We start from the raw sequence: 20,602 nt of genomic DNA on the forward strand, positions 1-20,602 counted from the left end.
GGTCAGAGTCAGAGAGGCCATGAGACACGCTCCCTCACTTCTTTTGCTGAGCATGCAATTTGCCCCCCAGCTTCTCTGTGGTGTGCTAAAGACCTCACCAAGGCATGTGCAAGTGGGGCCAGAACCTAAGGGCAAAAAACCCCAAGGGTGGGACCTGTATCAGATTATGAAGAAATACCAAAGAGCCTGCTTCGATTCCGGCCTCAGAACAGTGACCCTGCTAGGAGTATCTGCAAACTGCTAGAGACATTTGCATGCTCTAAATGCAGCATCCTTTAGGTTAATTTTTCACTTCAGTAAATCATCATTTATTTAAAAGCATTCAGTTTTTCATCTCTATCATAAATTCTTGTCACAGAGCCCAAAAGCTAGAGAAGACCTAGAAAAGCCACGGTGCCCAATCCCCCAGGGCAAGTGAATAGCTAAATCAGCCCTCAATTCTTTTCTCACAGCTCTCCAAGGACGAAAGGAGGTTAATAAATCTCCTTTGCAAGCTTGTTGCAATACACGTCTGACGGTCTTCCCTTTAACCTGCCACAATCAGAGTCTATTTCCACCCTGGTACATTCACTGAGAACTGATCATCAATTTCTCCCAGAGCCCCTTCCTATACTTTATCCTCATTCACATTTCTGAAGTGCATATTGTGTGCAGATCACTGAACTAAGTGCAAGGGAGAGTTCAATGTAACTTGAATTCATTCATTAAGTTACCATATAGCCTTCTCTTGTTCATCGCTCTTCTCCAAACCACTCATTCATTCATTCATACTGTGTGCCAAGTATTGGCCAAGACATTTGGAAGAATATAGGAAAACCAGTTCTTGCCCTTAAGGCAGTTACACTCTTATGGATCATCGCAAGGTTTTCTAGGTCCATTTCAAATCAATCAATCAATGGTATTTATTGAGCACTTACTGTGTTCAGAACACTATGCCAAGTGCTTGGGAAAGTTTAATATAATAGACGCATTCCCTGCCTATGAGGAGTTTACATTCCATAGGGAAATGCAGCGTGCAACCTAGAAGCACAGTATAGTAGGATCTTACTATTTGTGGGCTCTTGTACTTCCACTTTCAGAGGCAAGTGAGGGAAGTTATTTTTCTTTCATAAAGGGAAGATATAACATGCAAAGGACACATTGTTTTCTACTTTCATTCCCCAAACGTCCAGCTCAAAACCCCCCCTGGATTCTGCAGCTCTGTCATCTCAGCATGAAAATAGTAGGGAAGCCCACAAACATGCCAAATTGCCTGTACTTCCTGGGACTTCAAAGTAAACTGGGAAAGCAAATGCAGCCACAAGGGGTTCTACTGAGGCCCAATACAGGGAGATCTGGTACCTCAGTGATAAGATCCATTTATTTATAATGTAAAGATACAGTTATAGGTATATTTGCACTTTATTCTCTGTAAGTGTAAGCCTGTAGATGTAAATTGTGCATCGATGCACCCACGAACCAAAACAGGGTGTTGGGAAAAGTTAACGGACTTTTAGACTATTAAACTTATGTAAAATTACAGTAAATCACTGTCCAAATAAAATGCAAAATGTATGCCATCTTGCAGATTACTCATTTATAAGCGTTAGTGGCTACATTTTCTTTTTCCTGAAAACCTAAATAGCCTCGCATTAAACTTTTTGAATACAGTATCAGCATCACAAGGTGTCTCCTCCTAGACAAAACCTGTGGATAATGGGTTCATTGTCACTGACTCTTGTGGATTTCAAAATACAGGAACATTGGTGAAGCCCTATTTGGAATTGTGGATTTTGGAGAATAAATGCACCAGCAAACTTATGCTTCCCAAAGCATCTTCTACATTACAGCGAAGAGGAATGCATGAAATAATTTTCTTTAGATCCATTCCAGTCTCTATGAAGCCTCCCGAAGCAATCAATAGCATGGACTGAGGACCGACTTCATCATAATATTGTACCAGGGCCTGAAGAAACTATAATTCAAATAGAGACACAATCCCTGCCCTCAGTCCAACAGGGGAGACATGCGAACCCAAGACATATTAATTCGTTCAATTGTATTTATTGAGCGCTTACTCTATGCAGAGCACTGTACTAAGTGCTTGGAAAGTACAATAGAGAAGCGTCATGGCCTAATGGATAGAGCACTGGCCTGGGAGTCAGAAGGACCCGGTTTCTAATCCCAGCTCCACCCCTTGTCTGCTGTGTGCCTTAGGCAAGTCACTTCACTTGTAGGTGCCTCAGTTGCCTCATCTCTAAAATGGGGATTAAGACAGTGAGCCCTATGCGGATCAGGGAGTCTGCCCAACCTGACAACCCCTGTGCTTAATAACTTGTTTGGCACACAGTAAACACTTAACAAATACCATTAAAAAAGACATTCACAAAATACTACAGCTATTGAGCAAGATCAATGGAAATGCAAGTGTAAGGTAGTAGTATGTCGAGAATAAGTGCTAAGGTGAATACTGTAAGAACCCGGGAAAGGGTAAGTTAATCGGGGAACATTGTCTGGAAGTAGTGGGTATTCAGAAGGGTTTGAAAATGGGGAAAAATGTGTCCCGGTGGATTTGAAGGGAGAGGAAGCTGCAGGCAGGAAGAAGGGCATGAGCAAAGAATTGTAATCAGAGGAGCTAGGAATGAAACACAGACAGCAGGTTAACTTGGGAGGAGCCGAAAATGTGAGGTGATCTGTAGTGTGAGAAGAGAACTACTAAGTAAGAGGGAGAGAGCTGATAGGGTTCCTTAAACCCAGTGACCAAGAATTTGGGCTGGGTGCAGGAATAAATACTCTTGATGTATTGATTGATTAAGCTCAATGTGGGCAGGGAACTTGTCTTCCAACTCTGTTACACTGTGCTCTCCCAAATGCTTAGTACAGTGCTCTCCAACACAGTCAGCATTCATAAATCTGATTAATTGATTGATTAAAGTCACACTCCTCTTGGATCAAGCAGTAGAGTAGGAAGAGGCTCCAGACAGGCTCAGACCGGTGAGGAGGCTGGTCAGACCAGTGAGAAGGTGATACAGTCATCTAACTGGGATAAGGGGAACATTTGCACTAGGATGGTGAATTCTCAACAAGGCCATTTCCAGTGTCATGTGCATTAGAACTTGAAGAATGGGATTTTGGTTAATATTTGAGATCTTTACGCTTGGATAAGCAGATACTCTTTTTTTTGTTTGCTTTTTGAATTGCTTCTCCATTGACTTGTTTCTCCACTGAATGTAGCCATGAGGTACTCACCTTGGGTCCACCTTTCTTAATTAACTGCGGCAAGTGTCTTTTTTTGGCTGGTTTAAGATCACTATGAAAATCAGGGAGACCAGCACCGTGAACTGTTCCTGAATCAATCAATCAGTAATGTGATGTTTTCCAGGTCAGTCAAGACAACCCAAAAGGAGATGTCCTTAAATCAATTGGGATTTAGGTTAAACACAGGAAAATTTTCTGCATAGTAATAATAGTAAAATATGGGGGTGATTTGTGGAAATTCTTTTCCAAGAAATCTTAAAGACCAAAACCTGTTGGTTTTAGAAGAGCTTACTCTTATCAAATGATCCTGCCTGGAAGCCTTATGATGCTCTGAAATACGAGGGGGGTGGGGGGGGGGGGAATTAGGAAGGGTTAGGTGTATTTCTTGGGCTGTTACCCTGCGGGAGCCTTGAGGTCACTCTGCCCTACTTACCTGCCCTCCGAATAGAACTAGACTTATGACAACAAAGAATAAAATATCCGGATATCATCTGTCTATCCTGAGCAGCTTCTCCACTCCAGTGGGCATGACCACAACCTCTTTACTTGGGTCTGCCCCAAGCAGCTTGGGTAGAACCGAGGTATGACTAGCCCCTATTTGGTAACATGATTTAACACTGAGATTCATAGGCGTAGCTCGTAACTCCCAGGCATTGTTATAGCAGTTTCTCCCTGACGTCTTTCAGGTATACCTGCTTTAAGAAAGGCGGGTTAGTCTCTTGGGATAATTTGGTTAAAGGAAAGAGCTAAGGTGCAGTGGAGGGAGACAGAATGAGGGATTTTCACGTCCTGTTCACTGGTGTTTGACAGCAGTCCCCACAGGCCCCTGGTAAGTCAGCTAGTGAGTCTACCCACGGGGAAAGGGAAGTAATTGACTGTGGCAGACTTGAGCCGACGGGCACCATCACTGGCATTAATATGAAGCAATGCAACTGTCCGATCAAATAATTCTAAGACCAGAGCCAGATAGAGGCCTCTGCTGATGGGGCCTCTCCTATGAGGCAATCTTCTTTGAACACATTTTCTCTAGATGGGAAGCTGGCTCTGGCCCTACTTCTGGGGTCCTGTTTTTCTCCCAAGCCACGGCCCAGGCAGAACACTTTGCTGATTTACAAAAGCCGCTTAAGGTGCCTCTCCCATCCCAACCCCCATTCCATCACCTCCTGCCAGTGATGGAAAGGTTTAAAACAAAGAGGGCTATCCCATAGGATTGTCCCTTTAAATCTCAGTCAGGAGATGAGGGGAAGGAGTGTGTCCATTCCATAGGATAGGATCTAATTCTTTACAGTGTAAGGTGAAAAGGGACACCTATAACGGTATTCAGAATATCTTCCTATTTGGGTTAGCTAAGGGTTTCATTTAAATACGAAAACACACAAGTCATTTGGAATAGATGAGATATTTCCAGCCCATTCCCTGAACTGTTCAAATTAAAAATAAATCATTCTTGTGAAGATAAATGTCGGGAACAAAAAGTGGGTTTTACACACAGCACTGGACCACAGTAAGAGTCTCACTGCACAATGGTGTGGGGTGGGAAAGCCTCCCCCCCCACCCCCACAGCGGGAGTTGGGTGGGGAGGGCAGGAGTAAATATCAGCAGAAGAATCTCAGCTGGGAAAGTGACTGTTTATGTGGTAAAATTTAGCTAGTTTGCATAATATTCCTAGTGACCCACAGTACGGCCAGTTCGAAGAACTTCCCACTCATAAAAATAGCCACATCTCCATCTGAAAGGCTTGAGTAAGGATGACCGTTTCTAGTCCTATACATCCAACTCCTTGAAATGGTAAATGATTGTGTCGATGCTTCATTTTGCCCCCTTAGCCGAAATGCCCAATGGATCAATTGATCTATAATCCCAAAAGCCATTAAAGGAAAAGGCTGCCTATCAGAGGATAAGAAAATGAGGCATGCTATTTTAAGATCAAGCATTCTTTAATCATGCATGCTGATACATTCAAGGCTATTGGTAACCAAACTCAAAAGTCCACTCTGAGACTAAAGATTGATCTAAAAATCTAAATGTTTGACGAATTTATGCTAACTGCTACCTCTCTTGGGGGGCGGGGCAATCTAGTGTAAAATGTTGATTAAAATATGAATAATCATAAAATATTAATTCATCCACTGTTCTGATGGGCCAGAGTATTTCCTCCTATGATGGACAAGGGTGTTACAGTGTGTGATTAGCTATGGTCTTCGAAGGCGTGACTCGAGAAGATTTCAGTTAAATTAGAAGTCATTTTATTTGGGGAAGGTGCAAGATCTGAACTTTAACAATGAAGGTTTAAAGCAAGGAAAGTGAGGGAAAAAACCCAACTTCTTAGAAAAGAGAAAGGAGAAAATGAGAGAGAGAGCTCTCTCTGGTCAGGGTGAGTGCTCAATAAATGCTGGTGGATTGATGGACTTTTCCTTTTATTGTGTCTGGGCAAAGCACCTGGACCAATAAACATTACCATCAGCACTGAACATTTCCATCACATGCTCCAAATGCACAACGATGGTCTTACACCAATTCCGAGACACTTTTCTACATTTAAAAACAAATTAGCATCCCTGAAAAATTATGTCTCTGGTGTCACAGTTAGCTGGTAATCCAAATAAAACCCCGGAGGTGTTGGACTCCAAGTGGCTGCAATAATGTTAACAGCATTGTTACAATGTTGTTTTTTTCACCCCCCCTCAGGAAGTTGGACAGCAAAAATCGAAGGGGCTGTCCCATGTGAAAAGCACAAACATGTCACACCACCCCAGGTAAAGCACAGCACAAGCAGGGTGTTCTTCCTGAATTGCCCAAATTTTGGCGGTTATGTAGATTTGGCTTCAGAGTGACTGCAAGGATTTCAGTGCCTTGTAAATTAGAAAGTAGTTCTTTGATTACTTTCGGGTAAAACCATAATGGCATTTTATTTCTTGTAGTGTTTCACTCACACTTCAACTAAAAGGTTATTTTAAAAATAAAGTTTACAGAGCATAGCCAAAAGGGTGAATTTCAAATATTCAGAACATATTTCCACTTCACACCATATAGAACCGGGTGGGTGGCTATTCTGCACCCAAAAAAAAGAACAGAAGGCTTTACTCAGCCAAACCGTATCTCGGTCCATCTTGTCTACAGGATGAAGTTTCGACCTTGGATGCGTGCCGAAAAATCAAGATCAAACCAAAACGGCACTATTCCGCCACAGAGGCCTTGTTTTGGTTTAAACGCCTTAAAAGAAAAGCCCCTTCCTCTGGTGTTTGGAAGTGAAATGTTCCATAGTCCTTTCTGGTCTACCAGCAAAAAACAAACAAACAAACAAAAAACCCCAAAACCAAAAAATTCTGTGTATTTCATGCCCTCTCATGAAGAGAAGTTCTAACAACCAAGAGCATGCAATAGCCGCTAAGTTTAACGATGAAGTCACAGAGCTATTAGTGTTTAATTATATAATGTGCATTGAGATATTTTCAATGTTAAGCATAAAAGAGAAATTCTTAATCTCCTTAGCAACCGTTACATTAAGACTGTGAAAAACTGCAACCACACGTAAAGGGCATATAAAATCATTACAAAATGTTAATTGTCACACGTCTTCATGCCGTACAAACTAAAATGAACTCAACAGATCAGCGAACCCGATCGTTTGTTTTCAGTGGCTGGCTGTGACCTATCGACCTGAAAATGGTCGACTGAACATCCACCCGTGCCTCCATTTCCCCGGATCAGCACAAAAAGCCTTTCGAACCCATGACTTGAGGATTTCTTCCCCGGCTGAGAGAGATCCTGTCTCATTCGGGAGTAGGTTTACACTCTTCGACCCTTTCAAAACAAAGGGCTCCAAGAGAAACCTCAGTGGCAATTCACACCAATGGATGGCCCAAGGCCCAACCAGTCCTGGGAAGGAAGTCACCGGGAACCTCAGGGCCCGCATCCTGGCACAGGCTTCGTGGAGCTTAGTACAGTGCTCTGCACACCATAAGCGCTCAATAAATACGACTGAATGAATGAACTCGCCCCCTGGCCCGCAGCACACATTACAGGCGGTGCGAAGGCACCGCGAGCTGGCAACAATGGGGGCGCTTGTGGACCCCAACAACTTGGAGAGCTGGCCTAGCCCCTCATGCAAAACGTTTCCACCCAAAGTTCGCCTTGCGCGTTGTCAGAGTTCCCAGGGTCTTCTCCTTGGGAACCTTGGGAGTTTTTTCCTTGGTTTGTTTGGAATTTTTCCCTCCCCAGGACTGACTTATGGGCGTGGAACAAGGGTGCTGACTCTGTTGTATTGCGCTCTCCCAAGCAGTTAGTATGGTGCTCCGCGCCTAAAGAGTGCTCAATAAATACCATGGATTGATTGAGGACAGTACCCTCACCCGCTCGTACCGAGAAAGAGAGGAGAGAAACAGAAAGAAAGAGAGGCTGTAAACTCGTTATGGGCAGGGACTGTGCCTTTTACTTCCATTGTATCGTCCTCTCCCAAGCGTTTCGTGCAGTGCGCTGCATATAGTAAGCGCTCACTCAATATCAGCAGCGGGGCATAGTGGACAGAGCAGGGGCTCGGGAGGAGAGAAGGTCATGGGTTCTAATCCCGACTCGGCCACCTCTCTGCCGTGTGACCTTGGACGAGTCTAGACTGTAAACCCGTTATGGGGAGGGATTGTCTCTCTTTATTGCTGCATCATACTTTCCAAGCACTTAGTACAGTGCTCGGCACGCAGTAAGCGCTCGGTAAGCATGAATGAATTCACTTCACCTCTCTGTGCCTCAACAAGTAGTGTTATTATTACGGTTGCTATTAATAATAATAATAATAATGGTATTTGTTAAGCTCTATGTGCCAAACCCTTTACTAAGCATGGGGTAGGTACAAGGTAACCAGGTTGTCCCACGTGGGGCTGACAGTCTTCATCCCCATTTTTCCAGATGAGGGAACTGAGGCCCAGAGAAGTATCTTGCCCAAGGTCACAGAGCAGACGAGTGGCGGAGGCAGGATGAGAATCCAGGACCTTTGATTCCCAAGCCCATGGTCTTGCCACTAATAATAATAATGACATTTGTTAAAGCGCTTACTATGTTTAAAGCACTGTTCTAAGCACTGGAGGGGATACAGAGTTATCAGCTGCTTCTCTGCCAGAATAGTGACGGTATTTTTTAAGCACTTAGTGAGTGCCAGGCACTGTCCTGAGCATGGAGTTGGACACAAGTAAATCGGGTGGGATGCAGCCCCCTGTCCCATGTGGGGGGCTCAGAGTCTCAATCCCCATTTTGCAGCTGAGATAAGCGGGGTCCAGAGGAAGGGAAATGAGTTGCCCAGGGTCACCCAGCGGACAAGTGGGATTAGAACCCATGACCTTCTGATTCCGAGGCCCGGGCTCTGTCCACTACACCACGCTGTTACTGAGGGAGGGAGAGGTCTGGCCCCCCAGCCCATGGTAAGCTCGTCGTGGGCCGGCAGGGAAAGCGTTTGCTCTATGGGCGTCTCCCAAGTGCTCAGTACATAGTAAGCACAGGCTAGCAGCGTGACTTAATGGAAAGAGCATGGGCTTAGGAGTCAGAGGTCATGGGTTCTAATCCCCCCTCTGCCACTCATCAGCTGTGTGACCTTGGGCAAGTCACTTCACTTCTCTGTGTCTCAGTTAAGCGCTTAACAAATACCAACATTATTATTCCTTCATCTGGAAAATGTGGATGAAGACTGTGAGCCCCCCGGGGGACAACCCAGTGACCTTGTATCCGCTCCAGCGCTTAGAACAGTGCTTTCATGATGATGACGACGATGATATTTAAGCCCGTCAATGGGCAGGGACTTTGTTGCCGATTTGTACATTCCAAGTGTTTAGTACAGTGCTCTGCACATAGTAAGTGCTCAATAAATACTATTGAATGAATATTTAAGAGCTTACTACATGCAAAGCACTGTTCTAAGCGCTGGGGGGGATACAAGGTGATCAGGTTGTCCCACGTGGGGCTCACAGTCTTAATCCCCATTTTACAGATGAGGTAACTGAGGCACAGAGAAGTTAAGTGACTTGCCCAAAGTCACACAGCTGACAAGCGGCAGATCCGGGTTTAGACCCCCTGAACTCTGACTCCCAAGCCCGTGCTCTTTCCACTGAGCCATGCTGCTTCTCTACTGTGCACAAAGTAAGGGCTTAAGAAACCACTATCATTATTATTATTATCTGGAAAATGAGGATGAAGACTGAGCCCTACGTGGGGCAACCCAATGACCCTGTATCAACCCCAGCGCTCAGAAGAGTGCTCGGCACATGGTAAGCGCTTAAGAAAGGCCAACATCGTTGTTATTATTAGTAAATGGGAGGGAGGGCCTGTCCCGGGGGGGAGAGGATGAAGACTGTGAGCCCCACATGGGACCACCCGATGACCTTGTATCTACCCCAGCACTCAGAAGAGTGCTCGGCACATGGGAAACGCTTAAGAAAGGCCAACATCATTGTCATTATTAGTAAATGGGAGGGAGGGAGGGAGGAACTGTCCTGGGGGGGAGAGGCTGAAGACTGTGAGCCCCTCGTGGGACCCCCCGATGACCTCGTATCTACCCCAGCGCTCAGAAGAGTGTTGGGCACACGGTAAGCGCTTAAGAAAGGCCGACATCACTGTTATTATTATCATTATGTGGAAAATGGGATTGAAGACTGTGAGCCCGACGAGGGACCAGCCGATGAGCCCGTATCCTCTCCAGCGCTCGGAAGAGGGGTCGGCACACGGTTGGCGCTCAAGAGAGGCCAACGTCCCCGTTAGTAGTAGTAGACGGGAGGGAGGGGAGGAGGGAGGGAAGGAGGGAGGGAGGGAAGGACGGAGGGAGGGAGGGAAGGGAGGAGGGAGGGAGGGAGGGAGGGAAGGAGGGAGGGAGGGCCCGTCCCGGGGAGGAGGGGGGCGAGGGTGGGGTCAGCAGTGGGGTGACCAGTGTTGTCCGGCGGGTCTGGTGCCCAGCTGCGCCTGGGACACGGCGGGGATGGCGGTGGCGGCGGCGGCGGCGGCGGTGGCGGCGGCGTCCCCGACCCCCGGCAGCACGGAGCGCACCGACCGGCGGAACTCCTCGTTCTTCCAGGTGTAGAGCAGCGGGTTGAGGGCCGACAGGGCGCAGCACAGCAGCCAGCTGGCCGCCTCCACGCCCCAGGGCACGGGCAGCGAGAAGCCGCTGGCCGCGCTGACCCACAGCAGGGGCTGGGTGGCCAGCAGGAAGACGCAGCAGAGGAGCAGGACGGACAGCCCGTTGAGCCTCCGCTGCGCCCGGCGAGGGTGCAGGCTGGGGGGCAGCGGCGGGGGCTGGCCCCCCGGACCCCCTCCGGGCCCCGCCGCCGAGCCCCCTCCGGGCCCCGGGAAGGCGGCGGCGGCGGCGGCCCCCGCGGCGCAGCCGGGCAGCTGGTGCAGCAGGTGGAAGTTGAGCACGCTGACCCTCTTGACGCTGACCCGCACCCGGCGGACGATGCCCAGGTAGCAGTGGCCCAGCAGGGCGGTCTGGGCCAGCAGCCCGGCGGCCGCCAGCAGGGCCGGGCCGTGCGGGGTCGGGGCGGCCGCGCCGGCCGGAGGCGTCCAGGGCGGCAGCAGCAGGACCAGCCCCAGGGCCAGCAGCCAGGACAGGGCCAGCATGCCCGCCGTCCGCCGCCGGCGGTACAGCGCCTGGTAGGTGGCGGGCGTCCGGGTGATGAGCAGGTAGCGGTTGAGGGCCACCAGGCAGTGCGACAGGAGCGACACGGTGAGGCCCAGCCCCAGCAGGCCGCCCCGCAGCAGGCGGTAGCCCGCCGGGGAGGCGGGGGAGCCGGCCGGGCCCCGGGCGTCGGGGGGCCCCGCCGCCCCGCCGGGCAGCAGCCCCAGCACGGCCTCCTGCGGCATCCACAGGGCGCAGAGGCTGAGGTCGGCGGCGCAGCCGTTGACGATGAAGGCGTTGCTGGTGGTCTGCAGCTTGCGGAAGGACGACACCAGGTAGATGACCAGGCCGTTGGCCAGCGTGCCCCCGATGGCCAGCCCCGAGTAGAGGAGGGACACGGGGATGCGCCGGCCGGCCCCCGGGGCCTCCTCCTCGCACAGCAGCAGCAGCAGCGAGCCCTCGGACGGCGGCGGCGGCGTCGACGACGACCCCGACGAGGAGGACGAGGAGGCCACCGAGGCGTTGCTCATCCTGGCTCCGGCCCGGCCTGCCCTCTCTACCTAAGGCGGGCTCCGGCGGGGTCCATCCCGCAGCCGCCCCGGCCTCCGAGGGTGCGGGGCCCCCGCGGGACCGGCCGCCGGAGGAGGGAGCCTCGGGAGGCACCGGCCGCCGGAGGAGGGAGCCTCGGGAGGCACCGGCCGCCGGAGGAGGGAGCCTCGGGAGGCACCGGCCGACGGAGGAGGGAGCCTCGGGAGGCACCGGCTCCCGGAGGAGGGAGCCTCGGGAGGCACCGGCCGCCCGAGGAGGGAGCCTCGGGAGGCACCGGCCGCCGGAGGAGGGAGCCTCGGGAGGCACCGGTCGCCCGAGGAGGGAGCCTCGGGAGGCACCGGCCGCCGGAGGAGGGAGCCTCGGGAGGCACCGGCCGACGGAGGAGGGAGCCTCGGGAGGCACCGGCTCCCGGAGGAGGGAGCCTCGGGAGGCACCGGCTCCCGGAGGAGGGAGCCTCGGGAGGCACCGGGCCCCGGACGGACACCGCCCCGGACGGAGGGACTCGCGGCTGGGGGCAGAGAGAAGATGCGGGGTGGCACCGGCCGGAGGAGGCCTGGCCCCCGGGCGGGGCTCGGCGGCTTACCGGGTCGGGAGGACCTCGGTGTCCCCCGCGGCACCTAGCATCTCCTCCCCGGAAAGGAAAAGGAGAGCCGGGAGGAGCCCCACCGGCCTGGCACCTCGGACCGGCGGCGGGAGCCGGGGCTCGTTCCGCTTCGGGCTCCCCCGGGGAAGGACCGGAGGCTGCTTCGCGGGAGCGGGGCCGGGGGGAAAGCCCCCCACCCTGCCCTACCCGTGCCGCGCCTCGGCAGACGGAGCTGCTGCCGTTGGAAGCCTCGCGGCTCACTCCTCTTTCTGGTAGATTTCACCCGGGGAAGATACAGCCTTTCCACGCTCTTCATGAATTATTCAGCAGGCTTCAAACTTGCGAAAGGAGAAAAATATCTCGCTCAAAAAGTCCTGCTCTTACAGTTGCTCCTCTCTCCGCCCCCCGCCCCCCTCCCCAAGCCTCATGTTATAATAAAGCACGCTCTCCCATCACACGTTTCTGATTTATACACTGTAAAGGCATCGCGGGACTGCTACCGACCCGATCAGCTTGTGTCTAATCCCGACAATTAGTACACTGCTTGGTAACTGCTTAACAAATACCACTTAAAAAAAAAAAGTAGCCTACAAGTAGGAGGAAAGAGAACAGGGATGGCTAAATTCTGCCTTATCCAGGCGCATGGCCATCGGGAAGCAAGTGATGCCCTCCAACAGTGCCCACTTGAATAATCTCCGTGAAATCCACTGGAAGTCTAACCTCGTTTTAGCCCCAAGTTTGAACCTTCCTCCTGAAACTCCCTGCTTTCACCTTCTAAATAGCAGCAGAGTTCTCGGGTTCGATATTCATTGCTAACGCTGCTCCTACCCCTGTTCGGACAGAAATGATAACCCGCTTTAAAGGACCCAAAAGACCAAGACCAGAAAAGCAACGGCGAGGCCAATATCGTAGATGCTACTGCTGTCTTCTGTACAGAGCTGCTTGGGAGAGTACCTTAGCGTCAGAAGACACCTATCCCTGCCCTCAAGCCGAAAAGCAACGTGGTGGCCTAGAAGAAAGAGCACGGGCCTGGGACACAGGGGACTTGGATTCTAATCGTGGCTCGGCCACTTGCCCGCTGTGTGACCTTGGGCAACTCATATCCTTTCTCTGGGCCTCGGTTACCTCGTCTGTACAATAGGGATTAAAACGGCGAGCCCCAGGTGGGAGGCGGACTGCTACCAACCTGATTAGCTTGTATCTATCCCCAGCACTTAGTAGACGGCTTAGTAAATGCTTAACAAATACCACTTTAAAAAACGAGCTTACAAGTAGGAGGAAAAAGAACTGATACGTCGATATGAATGAGCAAGTGCTTCAGTAGTAAAGCATGCGAGTCTATAGGCTATCCGGGCTACCCAGGGTTGGTTGGGAACGAATAAGTACAGAGGGTGCACAAAAGTGCTGAGACGGTAGAAAAATGAATCGAGGGAGACTTCCTGGAGGAAAGGCAATTTCAGTAAGTTTTTTTTTTTAATCGATACCGTTGATTGGGAGAGCTGTCGTCCAGCAAAGTTGAGAGGTGAAGGCCGCAGAAGGGCATGAGCCAGGGGGACCCGAGGTGGGAGAGCCTAGAACGAGGCATGGTGAAGTGAGCTTGAGAGGAACGGAGGGTTCGGGCAAGGGGTAAGTGGGAGAAGAATGGAGTAGTAAGAGAGGAAGATCCGATGGAGTAACTTAAAACCAATGGTGAGGAATTTCTGCTTGATGTGGAAAGGCATGGCAAGACAGGGGAAAATGGCATCTTAGGTAAATGATCCAGTTTCGCAGAGTGAAGTAGGAATTGGAGAAGGTAAGACCAGTGAGGAACTTAATATGAGAGTCAGATAGGGATATTGAATGCTATAAATAATTCCTGGATAGCCCGGAGCCAGTTATGTACATGAGAACCCCTTTCATCTTCAATCCTGGAAAAGATCTCTGGTTGCGATTTACAGTGAGTATTCATTTACAGATTTAGCAGATTACCTCTTTTCTCTCTGATTCTGGCAGCAGGATTATATGTCATCTAAATGAGCAATCTTGAATGAAGTCAATCAATCAGTGGTGTTTATTGACTACTTACCGAGTGCAGATCACACTCCTAAACTCATTAAGAGAATACAACACAATGAAGGAGATATCCCTGACCGCTGCTTTCAAGGAATTTAAGACCTAGTGGTCGAGACCAAGTGTTTTTCCTATCACTAAGCATTTATTCTATCAAGCTTTGATTACTGCATCAGCCTCTCTACTGACTTTCTTGCCTGCTGTCTCTCCCCACTCCATTCCGTACTTCACCCCATTGCCCGGATGATTTTTCTACAAAAAGGTTAGATCCATGTTTCTCCACTCCTCAAGAAGCTTCAGGGGTCACCCAGCCACCTCCGCATCAGAAACTCCTCACCATTGGCTTAAAGCAATCTGCTCCTTGCCCCCTCCTACCTCACCTCGCTACTCTCCTACTGCAACTCAGCCCACACCACTTCGCTGCTCTATCACCAACCATTTCACTGTACTTCGATGTCATCTATTTGGCCGCTGACCTCTTGCCCACCCTCTTCATATCCGACAGACAATTACTCTCCACCTTCAAAGCCTTACTGAAAGCACATCTCCTCCAAGAGACCTTCCCTGACTAAGCCCTCTCTTCCTTTTCTCCCATTCCCTTCTGCATCACCCTGACTTGTTTCCTTTACTCCCCCCCGACCGAGCCTCAGAGCACCTAGGTATGCAATTATAATTTTTTTATATTAATGTCTGTCTCCCCCTTTAGACTGTAAGCTTGTTATGAGCAGGGAACGAGTCTACAAACTAGGTTATGTTGTACTCTCCCAAGCGCTTAAGTAAAATGCTCTGCACACAGTAAGCACTCCATAACTATGAGCTATGAAATTCAGAGAGGGGAAGCAGCACAGTATATTGGCGGGGGGGGGGGTATATGTGTGTATCGATGTTTTTGGGGGTTGTAGTGGAGTTTCAAAGTGCTTAGGGCTACAGACCCAAGTGCTCAGACAACATGGAAAGGGAGGAGACTAGGGTGAGGAGGAGATGAGAGGCTCTTGGGAAAAGACTTCTTGGTGGAGATGTGGTTTCAGTAGGGTTTTGAAGATGGGGAAAATGGTAGTCTGTAGGATATGAAGGAGGAGTGATTTTCAGGCAGGTGGGACAGTGCTCTGCACACAGTAAGTGCTCAATAAATATGATTGATTGGATCGACAGGAAGATGAGATCAAGGTACAGTAAGTAGGTTGGTGTTAGAGGAGAGGAGAGTGTGGGCTGGGTTATACTGGGAGAGGAGCGAGGTTAGGTAGGAGGGGTAGAGCTGATGGCGAGCTTTAAAGACACTGGTAAGGAGTACTGTTGGATGCCGAGTTGGATGGGCAGCCATTGGAGGTTTTTGAGGAGTGAGGAGATGTGCTCACAACGATTTTTTAGAAAAATTATCTGATCAGCAGAGTACGGACTGGAGGAGCGAGAGCCCGGGGGTAGAGAGGTCAGCGAGGAGGCTGGTGGAGTAGTCGAGGTTGTGTATGACAAGTGCCTAGCCCAGCATGATGTCAGTTTAAGATGGAGAGGAAGGGATGGAACCTAGAAGTGTTGTGAAGGTAGAACCGAAAAGATTTGGTGACAAACTGAATATGAGAGAGATGAGTCGAGGATAATGCCAAGGTGACTGGCTTGCCAGACAGGGATGCTTCAGTTATAGGAAAGTAAAGAGGAGGAAGGCAGGTTTTGGGTAGAAAAATCTCCCTAGTTTTGGGTAGAAAGATCTCCTTATCTTCCCCTCCAAACCCTGTCCTTCTCCTGACTTTCCCATCACCGTAGACGGCACCACCATCCTTCCTGTCTCACAAGCCCGTAACCTTGGCATCATCCTTGTCAGCTAAGCCTCTTTTCCCCCCTTTCCCTCTGCTCCTCCCCCTCTTCCTTCCCCTCCCTTCAGCACTATGCTCATTTGCTCATTTATATATATTTTTATTACTCTATTTATTTTGTTAATGAGGTGCACATCCCCTTGATTCTATTTATTGCTATTGTTTTTGTCTGTCTGTCTCCCCCGATTAGACTGTGAGCCCGTCAATGGGCAGGGATTGTCTCCATCTGTTGCCGAATTGTACATTCCAGGTGCCTAGTACAGTGCTCTGCATACCCCGCTCCAGTCTATTCTTCACTCCCCTGCCCGGCTCATCTTCCTGCAGAAACGCTCTGGGCATGTCACTCCCCTTCTTAAAAACCTCCACTGGTTGCCTATCGACCTCCGCACAAAACAAAAACTTCTCACTCTAGGCTTCAAGGCTCTCCATCACCTTGCCCCTCCTACTTCTCCTCCCTTCTCTCTTTCCACTGCCCACCCCGCACGCTCCGCTCCTCTGCCGCCCACCTCCTCACTGTCCCCCGTTCTCTCCTAACCCGCCGTCGACCCCCGGGCCACGTCCTCCCGCGGTCCCGGAACTACCTCCCTCCTCACCCCCGCCAAACTAATTCTCTTCCCCTCTTCAAAACCCTACTTAGAGCTCACCTCCTCCAAGAGGCCTTCCCAGACTGAGCTCCCCCTTTTCCCTCTGCTCCCTCTGCTCCCCCTCTGCCCCCCCCTTCACCTCCCCTCAGCTAAGCCCTCTTTCCCCCACTTTCCCTCTGCTCCTTCCCCTCTCCCTTCCCCTCCCCTCAGCACTGTGCACGTCTGCTCATTTGTATATATTTTCATTACCCTATTTATTTTGTTAATGAGATGTACATCACCTTGATTCTATTTATTTGCTATTGCTTTAATGCTTTTTGCTTTTTGTCTGTCTCCCCCTATTAGACTGTAAACCCGTCAAAGGGCAGGGATTGTCAATCTGTTACTCATTCATTCACTAGTATTTATTGAGCCCTTACTATGTGCAGAGCATTGTACATTCCAAGCGCTTAGTACAGTGCTCTGCACATAGTAAACGCTCAATAAATACTATTAAATGAATAGTAAGCGCTCAATAAATACGAATGAATGAATGAACTCCTCTCTCTCTCTCATTCAACCCACACATTCAGTCCCTCAGTAAATCTTGTCGGTTTCACCTTCACAACATCACTAAAGACCACCCTTTCCTCTTCATCCAAACTGTTTTCACGTTAATCCAATCACTTGTCCTATCCCGCCTCATGATTCTATCAGCCGCCTTGGTGATCTCACAGCCTCCTGTTTCTCCCCACTTCAGTCCAATAGTTCAAACGGCTGCCCGGATAATTTTTCTACAGAAAGGTTCAGGACATGTTTCCCGACTCCTAAAGAACTTCCAGTGGTTGCCCATCTACCTCTGAATCCAAAAAAACCTCCCCAAAACTCCTCACCATTGACTTTAAAGCACTCAGTCACCTTGTCCCTTCCTACCTCACCTCCACACTCTCCTGCCACAGCCCAGCCCACACAATTCACTCCTCTAAACGCTAACCTTCAAACTCTACCTCAATCTCATCTATCTCGCCGTCGACCCCTGACTCACGTTCTGCCTCTGCCATGAAACACTCTCCCTTCTCAAATCGAACAATTACTCTCTCCTCTTTCAAAGTCTTATTGAAGGCCCATCCCCTCCAATAGGCCTTCCCTGACTAAGCACTCCTTTCCTCTTCTCACACTCCCCTCTGCATCACCCTGACTTGCTCCCTTTATTCATCCCCGCTCCTAGCCCCACAGCACTTATGTACATAGCTGTAGTTTATTTATATTAAAGTCTGTCTCCCCCTCTAGACTGTAAAGTCACTGTGGGCAGGGAATGTGTCTGTTTATTGTTATAGTGTACCGCTCCCAAGCGCTTAGTACAGTGCTCTGCACACAGTAAGTGCTCCATAAATCTGACTGAATTGAATGAAAGGTGTTCTGTTTTAGACATGTTAAGTTTGAGGTATTGGGGAACATTCCAAGTAACAGATGTCCTGAAGGAGGGAAGAAATGCAAGACTGCAGAGAGAGAGGTCAGGGCTGGACATCTAGATTATTATTAGGTTAATAATAATCATGAAGTGCTTTTTATGCCTCAAGCACTATTCTAAACTCTGTGGTAGATACAAGCTAATCAGGTTGGAGTTTTAATCCCCATTCTACAGATGAGGTATCTGAGGCACAGAGAAGTGAAGTGACTTGCCCAAGGTCACACAGCAGACAAGTGGCAGAGCCAGGATTAGAATCCATGTGAGATGGTAGTTGAAGGCAAGTAGGAGCGAATTTGTTCTCTAAAGGAGTGGGTGTAGATGAAGAATAGAAGGGAAACCAGAACTGAGCCTTGCGGGACTCCCACGGAGGGTGGGAGGCAGAGGAGGAGCCTGAAAGGGACTGAGAAGCAGTGTCCAGAGAGATATGAGGAGAAGCAGGTGAGGACAGTGTCAGTGCAGCCTAGGTTGAGATAGTGTTTCCTGGAGAGTGGAGTGGTCCATAGTGTGGAAGGCAGCCTAGGGGTCTGGGTGGATTAGAGACCAAGAAATTTGACAAGTGTGAATGTCCACACTGAGGGATTGAGTCCTAATGTGGCGGTCACAAAAGCTGTCACCTTAGGCCTCTTCCTTACCCACTTAGAGGATATTTTCTTTCTCTCTTCCACAGGAACCGTGATGATTAGGTAATAATTGTGAAGTGCTTTGAAAAGTGTAAGTGCTAAGTACTTCTAAATGAGCCCTAATCACATTTGGATGAGTTTAAATGGAAGTGATAACAGAGGCAAGAATGGGAGTTTTGCCACCCAGAGGAGATGAAAATTGAAAGTCCCAGAGAATTGAAGAGGGGTTGATGTTAAAAGGAACATGCGAATGAAAGGGGTTCATTGTAGTGGCTCAGTGTGAGAGCACTGAGTGCACCTGATAAGCACCAAAAGCTATGCCAGCAATAGAACCACAGTTTTCCTCCTAATTATTTGTAATTAGGACTTGCACTTCCAAACAAAAGTCTCTACTCTCATGGAGACACTGGGCTAATAGATTTTCCCTTTGTCCCAGTGTAGATGGCAGCCTGAAACAGCACTCCCCCTCTGCCCTCCAACAAGATTTGCTGATAGTATGGCCTAGTGGAATGTGCAAGGGCCTGGGAATCAAGGGACCCCGGTTTTAATCCCCAGTTCGCTACTTTCCTGGTCTGTGACCTTGGGCAATTTAACCTCTGTGACCCTCAGTTTCCTTGTCTGTAAAATGGGGATTAGATACCTGTTCATTCTATTAACGTCTGCCTCTCCCCTCTAGACTGTAAGCTTGTTGTAGGTGGGGAATGTATGGTTTTTTGTTGTATTATACTCTCCCAAGTGCTTAGTAAAGTGCTCTGCATACAGCAAGTGCTCAATAAATATGAATGAGTGAATGAATAAGCCCCATTTGGAAGAGGGGTTGTATCTGAGCTAATTATTCTGTTACCTACCCGAGTGCTTATTACAGTGCTTGGCACAGAGGTGCTTACTAAATGTTATTATTATGGTTATTATTATTATTATTAGCCAACTCCCCTATGCGGATAAGCACCACATGGAAACAGGCTCCTTTATCCCAGATACCATTAATTATAGCACTAGAAAGAAGTAGCAACTGTAGTAATAATAGTATTTATTGAGTGGCCCATTGGGTTTAATGGAATGTACTAAAAGCTTGGGAAGGTATAACAGAACGTATAACTTTAACTCTTCAACCTTTCTCCTGCTCTGCCTCAATATGGACTCTTATATGTGAGCAAGTCTGGGTCCAGGAAGGCAAGTGTTGAAAATAAAAGTCTCCCGAGAGGGAATATTGGGGTTTGATTTGTGGCTTCATCTTTAATAAAATAAAATAATACAATAAACACAATGATCCTGGACATTGCACGGTTCTTCTGACTACTGGGCTTTTTTGTCACAAAGCAAACGGAAGAAAAAACAAACCAAGCTGAAAAACTATGAAGAAAGGTCAAAATAAATAGCACCAATAGAAAGCTTCTTGTCTGTTTTTATTTCCCTTCTCTCTGGAAAGGTCTAAAGGCCAGCTGAAGGAACACCAAAACTTTCTGAAATTCCAGTAGGATCAACCCAGATCTTAAGTTCTAAGATCTTAAAATACAAGCTCAGTGGTAGAGCGCATGCTTTGCATGTATGAGGCCCCGGATTCGTTTTCTGGCAACTTCAGCTTAGGTGTTTGGAGAAGCAGCGTGACCTATTGGCTAGAGCACTGGACTGGGAGTCGGAATGACCTGGGTTCTAATCCTGCCTCGGCTACTTGTCTTCTGTGTGACCTTGGGCAAGTCGCTTCACTACTCTGTGCCTCGGTTACCTCACCAAGTACAGTGCCTGGCACATAATACACACTTAACAAATACCATTATAAATACTAAATAAGAACCTGTGTCTCGTCATCATCTTATCCTGCAGATCCCACAGCATTTTCCACAGAGCAGGGCATGTGTTGGGTATTCTGGGACCCAGATTCTGGAGTCTGGGTGGAAACTTTAATCAAATGAGCTATTATAAAATAAATCAAGCTAGGTAATATCACATCAGTGGGTTTATGACAAAATTATAACTTAAGATGGGCGTCACTTGCCCTTTTATGATGCTGGATGCATCTGTCTCATTGGTTGAGAGCAAAGAATGACACATACTGAATATCAGAAAGCACAGCCTCTCTTAGCGGCTCTTAGCTGTGGATCTTTAAACCAGACTTCATTTTTGAATGATC

General features: G+C 48.9%; 1 protein-coding gene across 1 annotated transcript; it reads right to left on the bottom strand.

The window, feature by feature from the left end:
- Window positions 1-10,073: 10,073 nt before the first annotated feature.
- Window positions 10,074-11,451, bottom strand: GPR88 (G protein-coupled receptor 88). Its single transcript, XM_029062191.1, has one exon. The coding sequence runs from the start codon at window positions 11,356-11,358 to the stop codon at window positions 10,126-10,128; it is 1,233 nt and encodes a 410-aa protein (XP_028918024.1). The 5' UTR covers window positions 11,359-11,451; the 3' UTR covers window positions 10,074-10,125.
- Between the last annotated feature and the right edge of the window lie 9,151 nt (window positions 11,452-20,602).

Source organism: Ornithorhynchus anatinus, chromosome 4 (genome assembly GCF_004115215.2).
Source record: "Ornithorhynchus anatinus isolate Pmale09 chromosome 4, mOrnAna1.pri.v4, whole genome shotgun sequence".
Lineage (NCBI taxonomy): Eukaryota > Metazoa > Chordata > Mammalia > Monotremata > Ornithorhynchidae > Ornithorhynchus > Ornithorhynchus anatinus.

Bases quoted from the DNA above. Each gene is read 5' to 3' on its own strand.
- GPR88 (XM_029062191.1), bottom strand. From the start codon at position 11,358: ATGAGCAACGCCTCGGTGGCCTCCTCGTCCTCCTCGTCGGGGTCGTCG.